This window comes from Neocloeon triangulifer, unplaced genomic scaffold, assembly GCF_031216515.1.
Source record: "Neocloeon triangulifer isolate White Clay Creek 2 clone unplaced genomic scaffold, ASM3121651v1 ptg000022l, whole genome shotgun sequence".
Lineage (NCBI taxonomy): Eukaryota > Metazoa > Arthropoda > Insecta > Ephemeroptera > Baetidae > Neocloeon > Neocloeon triangulifer.
Window position 1 is genome coordinate 5,011,225 of NW_026775562.1, and position 11,536 is coordinate 5,022,760.

The 11,536-nt window shown below is 33.6% G+C and overlaps 2 protein-coding genes across 2 annotated transcripts in view; one reads left to right on the forward strand and one right to left on the reverse strand.

Annotated features, from left to right (window-relative positions):
- LOC132204769 (golgin subfamily A member 7) overlaps positions 1-11,536 on the reverse strand; it is a 123,764-nt gene that overhangs the window by 97,055 nt on the left and 15,173 nt on the right. The window lies entirely within an intron of this gene.
- On the forward strand, positions 1,711-7,068 carry LOC132204254 (histidine ammonia-lyase-like). Its single transcript, XM_059632642.1, has 16 exons — positions 1,711-1,845; positions 2,671-2,859; positions 3,288-3,363; positions 3,427-3,454; positions 3,518-3,665; positions 3,718-3,784; positions 3,838-4,001; positions 4,059-4,198; positions 4,657-4,948; positions 5,171-5,310; positions 5,674-5,818; positions 5,872-5,958; positions 6,228-6,340; positions 6,392-6,522; positions 6,574-6,691; positions 6,762-7,068. Exons 1-16 carry the CDS (start codon positions 1,791-1,793, stop codon positions 6,879-6,881), a joined length of 2,013 nt encoding a protein of 670 aa, XP_059488625.1. The 5' UTR covers positions 1,711-1,790; the 3' UTR covers positions 6,882-7,068.

The following is an 11,536-nucleotide window of genomic DNA, read 5'->3' on the forward strand; positions in this document are numbered from 1 at the left end:
AATTGTTAACTTTGACGAGTGAAAAACGCACAAGACCTACTTTTTATAAATTGATAACTTAGACGGGAGAAAAACGCACAAGACCTACTTTTTATAAATTGTTCGCATAGACGAGAGAAAGTTGCACAAGACCTCCTTTTTATAAATTTTTAAATTAGACGAGAGAAAAACGCACAAGACCTCCTTTTTATAAATTGTTTACATAGACGTGAGAAAGTCACACAAGACCTCCTATCTATAAATTGTTAACTGAGACGAGAGAGAAACGCACAAGACTTCCTTTTTATAAATTGTTCTCGTAGACGAGAGAAAGTAGCGCAAGACCACCTTTTTATAAATTGTTCACATAGACGAGAGAGAAACGCACAAGACTTCCTTTTTATAAATTGTTCTCGTAGACGAGAGAAAGTAGCACAAGACCTCCTTTTTATCAATTTTTAAATTAGACGAGAGAAAAACGCACAAGACCTCCTTTTTATAAATTGTTCACATAGACGTGAGAAAGTCACACAAGACCTCCTATCCATAAATTGTTAACTGAGACGAGAGAGAAACGCACAAGACCTCCTTTTTATAAATTGTTCACATAGACGTGAGAAAGTCACACAAGACCTCCTATCTATAAATTGTTAACTGAGACGAGAGAGAAACGCACAAGACTTCCTTTTTTTTAAATTGTTCTCGTAGACGAGAGAAAGTAGCACAAGACCTCCTTTTTATAAATTGTTATCTTAGACGAGAGAAAAATGCATAATATATCCTTTTTAGAAAAAATGAAAAAGGCCTTGGTTTAATTAGATTACCTAATTCATCAGCGACTGAAGGATTATTAACAGGCTAAGACCATTTTTTAGAAAATATGAAGATAGTCCTAGGTTTAATTAGATTACCGAATTTATCAGCAACCAAAGGATTATTAACAGGCTCAGACCTTTTTTTAGAAAAAATTAAAATATTCCTTGGTTTAATTAGATTACCTAATTCATCAGCGACTAAAGGATTATTAACGGGCTAAGACCTGGGTTCGGAAATAGTCAATTTTTAATGAGTTTTCAATGAAAGTCGTGAATTTAAAAAAAAAATTAATCAATCCTTCTCACGCAGCGTGATGAATATCTCACGCCGCGTGACCTGGGTCTTTATTTAGGAAATAATTTAATAAATATGATAACCTCCTTCTATAGATTGCCCCGATTATGTTAATTTTTTTCCTAAAATGTTGTTAAATAATAATATTGAATTAATTAAAAATTTTTAATTCAATTTTCTTATTATTTATAATTGGATTCTATTTTTATTTAACTTTTATTTTATTTTAATTCAATTTTAATTGAACTTTAATTCAATTTATCCTCCTTTGAGCTAACGTTTCTTACTGCAATTTTCAGGATTCAGATTGAAATTAGATTTATAAATCTAAACCACTATCAAACTCGAAATATTATTTTATTCCTCGATAGAGGATTTTTTTAAGAGCTGGGTTGTTGACACTCCCCTGTTGGCCGGTCCTCGATTGGCCAATCTCGCATCTTTAAATTTAACATAAAAATATGCTAAATTTTTGTTTTGTAAATTTTACGACCGGCGGTAAAATAACGAGTTGGTAAGGTCTGGTTTTTCCGGTGGGCTCGTCGTTACGTTAAGTGTCGCCGCTTCTTCTTTAATACATTATTCGCCGCTCTTGACCTTTGCCGGTGTCGTCAGGGTCAGGTGGCGGTGACGGACCTGACGCAAGACCTGCAGATGATCGCAGGCGACTCGTGCATCAGTGCGTTCCAGAAGTCAGCAGCATGAAGGTGTCGGCCAGGGTGCGCGGAGAGTGGCTCCAGATCCCTTGCAAGGATGGTCAGTACCTCAACAAATTTAAAATTGAGCCAAAAATCTCACCCAGTTCGTTTGTTTGCCTGTAGTTTTGTTTTAAATGTTTAAAATTGGGGGCAAAATTGGTTAGATTTAAAATATGAAATGTTTGGTTTTATGGTTTTTAACATTCGCAAACAATCAATTTATGTATTTGGCAAAATAAAATATTTGTGAACTATTTTGGAATCCTCCTATTTAATTGTTATTATTAGAAATATATTTAAGTTAGTTGCATTTTTTAAATAAGTTTTCCATATGTATGAAAAAATAAACAACCATTTTTTTGTCCGATTTTTACTATTTTAATTATCATTTTTATCCAAAATTATTATTATTGAGCTCTTTTTTATTTTATTGCGTTACAAACAATAATAATAATAATAATAATGTAGAAGAAATCGAGTTTCATAAAGACAAATTGTTAATTTTACTTGCTTATTTTTCAGTGAAATGTTTTTTTCATGCTCAAAAAATTTTTAAAATATTTCTTTATATTTGCATGATATCATATCCTGATAAATAATGGCCTTCATATTTGTTAAAGTAACTTGTTTTTCTTTCCCAGGTCGGGGAAGATTTACGGTGACGTAAAATTACATTCATATTCCCTCTCGTAAAAAGCAGGTTTTCATTTCGCAGAGTGCGCATTATTTGCTTTATGGTTGTTTATCTCTTTAGAAATTGCGTTTTTCAACCTGCGCTTGGCCTTTTGACACTGGCAACCGGTCTAGCTCGTCTAACGATTAGAAATTAAGTGTAATAAAACGAGCGAATAATGTAGAAATTTGGTTGTTTTCGTCCGGACAGGTAAAGTGAGCATCAGTTGGCTCGGAGGAGAGGCCATCAGACGCTTCCAGAAGCTGCAGGGGCCAAACTCGAATCTGAAAGTTGGCGAGGAGCAAATCCAGGAGGTGCGCAAAACCAAAGGTGGCGCCATCTTGGACCCTGACGACCTCGTCAAGGACGTGCTTGACGACAACGATTTCGTCTCCATCAGTATGAAAATTTTGAATTTTAATATCACTCTCAGGTTAAATCTTCAAATATAAAAATGATGCGTATTTACTAAATTTGGAGAGTTAGAAATTTAAATTTATTCCTCAAGAGGTTACATAAAAGCAAAAGAATAACAAGTTTTAAAACATTGAAAATTACAAAGTACACTGTACATTTTAGTTTTTTGGTTTAATTTCCATGAGTGTAAAAAACTTTTCTTATTCTAATATATTTTTTGAGCTACACAACAACAAAATACTGATCTTTACTTACAATAATTATGATCAATTGTGGTTGATTTTCAATTTTAATGTAAATTTCAATTTCAAATCCTCTAAAGACTGAGAAGATCTTCTGGAACAACCAAAGTTTTGGGACAAAATCACATATTTTGGTTTGATAAAACTTAATTTATCTGTAATTTTCAGTTTTGTCATCCGACAGGACGACCCAAGTCACGGATAATTCCGAATTGGCCAAGAATTTGGAGGAGTACAATTCTCTGTGAGACTATTTAATTTATTAATTGCAATTAGTATTAAATTTTTACTTCACATTATTTTGCAGGAATGGGAAATACGAACCACCTGAAGAGGTATTTTAAAACGTTTTACTTTGTACCTGACTTAATAATTAGACTTTTTTAAATTTTCTGCAGTATCTGTTCCTGGACGGAAACAGCCTGTCCACCGACGACTTGGTCCAACTTGGGAAATGTCGCTACAAAATCAAACTCACAAACGAATCAGAGCAGAATGTTACCAAGTCTCGCAACCTGATCGAGAAAATCCTTCAAGAGAACAAAGGTGAGGTTCTTTAAAAGTTTTAATTAAAAAAATAGTCAAATTAAAATTTCAGTTGTTTACGGAATCACCACCGGCTTTGGAAATTTCGCTCGGACCACTATATCCGTGGACAAACTTGAGTAAAGCCTTTCCTTTATAAAAATGATGGTTTTAATAAAAAAAATTATTTCAGGGAGTTGCAGTACAACCTGATCAGGTCGCACTCGGCCGGGGTAGGACGACCTTTGTCCTCGGAGAAGACAAGAATGCTTTTGGCGCTGAGGATCAACGTCCTGGCCAAAGGGTACAGCGGAATTTCGCTGCCCACCCTGAAGCACATCATCGAAGCGTTCAACGGTATTTTTTTTTTTTTTTAAACTGAAAAGTTCATAATTATTTTTAAAAATATTTTAGCTTCCTGTTTGTCGTATGTTCCGGAGCAAGGGTCTGTGGGTGCGAGTGGGGACTTGGCACCCCTGGCCCACTTGGCCCTCGGATTAATTGGCGAGGGCAAAATGTGGAGCCCTGAAACCGGCTGGGGTGATGCCAAAAATGTGAGAAAATATTTACAAAAAATATTTTTTAATCTTCTTCAAATTAATAAATTTGCGATATTAGAAATATTTTACAAATCAATTGATAACCCTGACTGGTGAGTTAAGAAATAAATTTAATTCAAGCAAAGATGGCTGCTCTTGGAAACGTTTCGCGAGTCAATAAATCCACCAATTTTCGTCCAAAAGCAATTTAATTCAAACCAATGAAATTTTCTTCCAAAGTTCTATTATAATATCTCAAGTTCTTAATTTCAATTTTTTAAAGCTGACACCCCCTTTAAGAATTCAAATTTTTAAATTGAATTTAAATAAAAAAAAAAAATAACCAAATTTTCAGTTTATTAAATTTGTGAGCTCCAATGAAATTTACTAAATTATTTCATACAACTTTTGAAGAATATTTGAGTAATTTGAGAAGAAAAAACAAAGAAATTTTCCCTACCTTTTCTGTCCAGGTTCTCGAGGCTCACGGGTTGACTCCGATCCGGCTGTCGGCGAAGGAAGGCATCGCCCTGATCAACGGGACGCAGCTGATCACGTCCCTGGGCGCCGAGGCCGTCGAACGCTCCTCCCTGATCGCCCGGCAGGCCGACGTGGTCGCCGCCCTGACCCTGGAGGTCCTCAAGGGCACGTCCAGGGCCTTCGACTCGGACGTGCAGATGATCCGGCCGCACAAGGGCCAGATCGCCGTGGCCAAGAGGCTCAGGGCACTTCTGCACTCGGAGACGTACCCTTCGCAGATCGCAGGTACACAATTTCAAAACAAAATAGGTCCGAGAGACAAACACACTGAATCAGGAATCAACACATCGATGATTGTTGACGTTTACTTTGACGTTCCAGATGAGAAAAGGGGGAAAAAGCGCGCGAAATGTTCTCCCTACCCCCTCCCCTCCTCTCCCCTGTCATTTCCCGCATTGTATTTAATTCAATTTTTTAATTCACTCTTTTTACCGGTGCTGATTTCAGAAAGCCACCGTTTCTGCAACAGGGTTCAGGACGCGTACACCCTGAGGTGTTGTCCTCAAGTTCACGGAATTTCGCACGACACTATCGAGTTCGTCCAATCCGTCATCACCACCGAAATGAACAGCGCCACCGATAATCCGGTAGTGAATAAAACCTGTATAGAACTTTCTGAAATTAACTCAGTTTTGAATTAAAAACAAAATGGATTTGGAAGGAACAAATTAGAAAATTATTTTCCACAAAAATCTTGTTATAATTTCTATTTTTATTAAAAACCAGTTTGAAAATTTCTTATACTTTCACTGTTTCATTTTTATTTTCAGTTTCATCTTTTAATATTATAGTTTTTGGTAAAATTTATCCATTAAAAAGCACTGCAAATTTAGATTCCCCTGTAGTTTTTCTTTTAAATAATTTTATTAGTGGATTTACATGAAACATGTTCAAAACATTGTTTTTTTGCTATAAATTGATTTTAATTTCCTCTCTCGTTCTTCTTTAAGATCGTCTTCGCGAATCGAGGTGAAATTATTTCCGCCGGAAACTTCCACGGCGAATATCCGGCGAAGGTTCTCGACTACTTAGCAATTGGCGTCCACGAACTGGCCTCGATGAGTGAGCGGAGGATTGAGCGACTCGTCAATCCAGGTTTTATTTTTATATTAAAAAAAATAAATATAATAAATCATTTTCTCATCAAGCACTGAGTGAGCTTCCGGCGTTTTTGGTCAAGGACGGGGGACTGAATTCTGGATTCATGCTTGCACATTGCACGGCAGCATCTCTGGGTAAATGAATATTAAAAAAATAATAAAAAATCACAAAATTTTGATTAATAATAAATAAAAATAATATTATCAAAAATTCCAATTTATTAAATTATTGTCAAAAAATTAATTAATTGCATTTTTTATAGCACGATTGTGATGTCAAAAGTATTTGATTTTGCCTTTGTTTTCATGATAGAAAATCACCTGTTTTGAGAAGTAAAATACGATATCCTGTATTTAGCAAAGCGTAGACAAAATATTAAATTTCTTCCTTGTTTTTTGCACAGTTTCTGAAAACAAAGTGCTTTGCCACCCATCATCTGTGGACTCATTGAGCACAAGTGCTGGCACTGAAGATCACGTTTCCATGGGCTGTTTTGCTGCCAGAAAGTCTCTCTCTGTAAAACTTTAAATTTAAGTAAAAATTATAAATTAAACGGAAAATGTTCAGGTAGTGGAAAATGTGGAGCACGTGATTGCGATTGAACTTCTTGCTGCCTGCCAGGCCATTGAATTTCTGCGTCCGTTGAAGACGACCGTCCCCTTGGAGGAGGTTTACAAACTCGTCCGTTCCGTCGCTAGGTTTTAAATTATTTTTTTATTAATTAAATTGTATTTAAATTGAATTTTTAGACCCTGGGATAAGGACCGCTTCATGGCGCCGGACATCGAAGCAGTCACCGATCTGCTGAAGAGCGGAAAAATTTGGTCTGTGGTTCGACACCACGTTGATTTCTATCACGCGCCTCAGGTAAATTTAAAAATTAAATAAATTTAAGATTGCGAAATTTAATTTTTTTTTTCTTTTTTTTTAACCAAAGGAAATTGAGACACGTGTATTCAGTCCAACTGCAGTGATGGTTGGAGGGCTGCAGAGAGAAAAGGCCAGGGTGAGAGCAGGCTCTGCCAAAAAAAGGAAGGCCAACGACAACGGCCAATGAAAATTTTAAATGGAAATATGGTTTTAATTAAGGACCCTTTCACAAGAATTAATGATTATGTTCGTCGAAATATTGCTGTCAAATTTCTCATATATTATGTTCGATTCACTGTTTGGTGGTGGAATGATTTATCATTGATTGCAGTTTTAATAAAAATTTTAAACAAAATATCATAATTTAAAAGCTCTCTGATTAATTTATCAGTAATTAAATTTGTCTCTATGAATATGTCTAAACAAAATCAAAATTCTATTCTCATTAGCTAATTCTAATTGGATTTTTGACAAAAATTAACCATACTGATTTTGCTTCATTTGACTTGCTCCACCTTGCCGTCAAATTTATCTATTTTTTTTTATCGTGCAGCCTTATATTTTCATCTCTAGTAAATAATTGAAAATAACAAACATTCTAAAAAAGCTCCACACTAATGTAGCAATAAATTTACTTGCAAATTCATTTACATAAAAAAAATGTATAATTAGAAATGGTTTTTTATAACTTTATGCGTGTATAAACTAAATCGGTTGCAGTTAATGAGACCGCAGACGATACCATCTTTAAAAAAAAAATGCAAAAAATAAAGAAGCCACTTTAAATCTATCATCCAAAATTTATGTGGCGCAAAAATGATAGACGAAACACGTGAAAATTAACAAGAAAAATTCCTGCATATTGAATCTAAAATGAAGGAGTTCAGATGATAAATTTATATGGCCAGATCAAATTTTTCGTCGCGAGTTTGCGGACGTTGGGTAATTGCTACAATTAATTAAAACACAGTAAACTGCGTTATTAAACTCAAAAAAACTTTTTAGTTGAAACGAAAATAAAGGATTTTGACAAGATTTAAATATCACGTAATAGACGATTGCGTTTCTAATCGTCTGTTTTAAAAATTCATTGGCCAGCTTAAATTTTCCGTCGCGAGTTTGGAGGTTGAAATTAGTAGCATTAATTATTTAATGTATACTAAACTGCTTTATTAAATAAAGGAAATCTTGATAGTTGAAATTAAAATAAAGGATTTTTACAAGATTTAAATATCACTAAATAGACGATTGCGTTTCTAATCGTCTTTTTTTTAAAATTCATCGGCCAGTTCAAAAATTTCGTCGCGAGTTTGCGGACGTTGGATAATTGCTACATTTAATTAAAGCACAGTAAACTGCGTTATTAAACACACAAAAACTTGTTAGTTGAAACGAAAATAAAGGATTTTGACAAGATTTAAATATCACTTAATAGACGATTGCGTTTCTAATTGTCTGTTTTAAAAATTCATCGGCCAGTTCAAAAATTTCGTCGCGAGTTTGCGGACGTTTGGGAAATTGCTACAATTAATTAAAGCACAATAAACTGCGTTATTAAATACAAAAAATATTGTTAGTTGAAACAAAAAATAAGTTTTTTGACAAGAATTAAATATCACTTAATAGACGATTGCGTTTCTAATCGTCTTTTTTTTAAAATTCATCGGCCAGTTCAAAAATTTCGTCGCGAGTTTGCGGACGTTGGATAATTGCTACATTTAATTAAAGCACAGTAAACTGCGTTATTAAACACACAAAAACTTGTTAGTTGAAACGAAAATAAAGGATTTTGACAAGATTTAAATATCACTTAATAGACGATTGCGTTTCTAATTGTCTGTTTTAAAAATTCATCGGCCAGTTCAAAAATTTCGTCGCGAGTTTGCGGACGTTGGATAATTGCTACAATTAATTAAAGCACAGTAAACTGCGTTATTAAACTCAAAAAAACTTGTTAGTTGAAACGAAAATAAAGGATTTTTACAAGATTTAAATATCACTAAATAGACGATTGCGTTTCTAATCGTCTTTTTTTTAAAATTCATCGGCCAGTTCAAAAATTTCGTCGCGAGTTTGCGGACGTTGGATAATTGCTACATTTAATTAAAGCACAGTAAACTGCGTTATTAAACACACAAAAACTTGTTAGTTGAAACGAAAATAAAGGATTTTGACAAGATTTAAATATCACTTAATAGACGATTGCGTTTCTAATTGTCTGTTTTAAAAATTCATCGGCCAGTTCAAAAATTTCGTCGCGAGTTTGCGGACGTTGGATAATTGCTACAATTAATTAAAGCACAGTAAACTGCGTTATTAAACTCAAAAAAACTTGTTAGTTGAAACGAAAATAAAGGATTTTGACAAGATTTAAATATCACTTAATAGACGATTGCGTTTCTAATCGTCTGTTTTAAAAATTCATCGGCCAGTTCAAAAATTTCGTCGCGAGTTTGCGGACGTTGGGTAATTGCTACAATTAATTAAAGCACAGTAAACTGCGTTATTAAACTCAAAAAGACTTGTTAGTTGTAACGAAAATAAAGGATTTTGACCAGATTTAAATATCACTTAATAGACGATTGCGTTTCTAATCGTCTTTATTAAAAATTCATTGGCCAGTTCAAAAGTTTCGTCGCGAGTTTGCGGACGTTGGATAATTGCTACAATTAATTAAAGCACAGTAAACTGCGTTATTAAACTCAAAAAAACTTGTTAGTTGAAACGAAAATAAAGGATTTTGACAAGATTTAAATATCACTTAATAGACGATTGCGTTTCTAATCGTCTGTTTTAAAAATTCATCGGCCAGTTCAAAAATTTCGTCGCGAGTTTGCGGACGTTTGGGAAATTGCTACAATTAATTAAAGCACAATAAACTGCGTTATTAAATACAAAAAATATTGTTAGTTGAAACAAAAAATAAGTTTTTTGACAAGAATTAAATATCACTTAATAGACGATAGCGTTCCTAATTGTCTGTTTCAAAAATTCATCGGCCAGTTCAAAAATTTCGTCACGAGTTTGCGGACGTTGGATAAATGCTACAATTAATTAGAGCACAGTAAACTGCGTTATTAAACACACAAAAACTTGTTAGTTGAAACGAAAATAAAGGATTTTGACAAGATTTAAATATCACTTAATAGACGATTGCGTTTCTAATTGTCTGTTTTAAAAATTCATCGGCCAGTTCAAACATTTCGTCGCGAGTTTGCGGACGTTGGGTAATTGCTACAATTAATTAAAGCACAGTAAACTGCGTTATTAAACTCAAAAAAACTTGTTAGTTGAAACGAAAATAAAGGATTTTGACAAGATTTAAATATCACTTAATAGACGATTGCGTTTCTAATCGTCTGTTTTAAAAATTCATCGGCCAGTTCAAAAATTTCGTCGCGAGTTTGCGGACGTTGGATAATTGCTACAATTAATTAAAGCACAGTAAACTGCGTTATTAAACTCAAAAAAACTTGTTAGTTGAAACGAAAATAAAGGATTTTGACAAGATTTAAATATCACTTAATAGACGATTGCGTTTCTAATCGTCTGTTTTAAAAATTCATCGGCCAGTTCAAAAATTTCGTCGCGAGTTTGCGGACGTTGGGTAATTGCTACAATTAATTAAAGCACAGTAAACTGCGTTATTAAACTCAAAAAGACTTGTTAGTTGTAACGAAAATAAAGGATTTTGACCAGATTTAAATATCACTTAATAGACGATTGCGTTTCTAATCGTCTTTATTAAAAATTCATTGGCCAGTTCAAAAGTTTCGTCGCGAGTTTGCGGACGTTGGATAATTGCTACAATTAATTAAAGCACAGTAAACTGCGTTATTAAACTCAAAAAAACTTGTTAGTTGAAACGAAAATAAAGGATTTTGACAAGATTTAAATATCACTTAATAGACGATTGCGTTTCTAATTGTCTGTTTTAAAAATTCACCGGCCAGTTCAAAAATTTCGTCGCGAGTTTGCGGACGTTGGATAATTGCTACAATTAATTAGAGCACAGTAAACTGCGTTATTAAACACACAAAAACTTGTTAGTTGAAACGAAAATAAAGGATTTTGACAAGATTTAAATATCACTTAATAGACGATTGCGTTTCTAATCGTCTGTTTTAAAAATTCATTGGCCAGCTTAAATTTTCCGTCGCGAGTTTGGAGGTTGAAATTAGTAGCATTAATTATTTAATGTATACTAAACTGCTTTATTAAATAAAGGAAATCTTGATAGTTGAAACTAAAATAAAGGATTTTTACAAGATTTAAATATCACTAAATAGACGATTGCGTTTCTAATCGTCTTTTTTTTAAAATTCATCGGCCAGTTCAAAAATTTCGTCGCGAGTTTGCGGACGTTGGATAAATTAAAGCACAGTAAACTGCGTTATTAAACTCAAAAAAACTTGTTAGTTGAAACGAAATTAAAGGATTTTGACAAGAATTAAATATCACTAAATAGACGATTGCGTTTCTAATCGTCTTTTTTAAAAATTCATCGGCCAGTTAAAAAATTTCGTCGCGAGTTTACAGACGTTGGGTAATTGCTACAATTAATTAAAGCACATTATACTGCGTTATTAAACACACAAAAACTTGTTAGTTGAAACGAAAATAAAGGATTTTGACAAGATTTAAATATCACTTAATAGACGATAGTGTTTCTAATCGTCCGTTTTAAAAATTCATTGGCGAGTTTGGAGGTTTAAATTGGTAGCAATTATTAATTTTGGCTCGCTAAACTGCGTTAATCAATGAAAAAAATTCTTGCGTATTTATTCTAAAATGAAGGATTTAAGACATGAAAAATTTACTTTTAAGACGATTTCGCTTTGT

Coding starts and splice junctions, on each gene's coding strand:
- LOC132204254 (XM_059632642.1), top strand. CDS start 1,791: ATGAAGGTGTCGGCCAGGGTGCGCGGAGAGTGGCTCCAGATCCCTTGC. Junction 1,846..2,670: donor CCAGATCCCTTGCAAGGATG/GTCAGTACCTCA, acceptor TCGTCCGGACAG/GTAAAGTGAGCATCAGTTGG. Junction 3,455..3,517: donor AATACGAACCACCTGAAGAG/GTATTTTAAAAC, acceptor AATTTTCTGCAG/TATCTGTTCCTGGACGGAAA.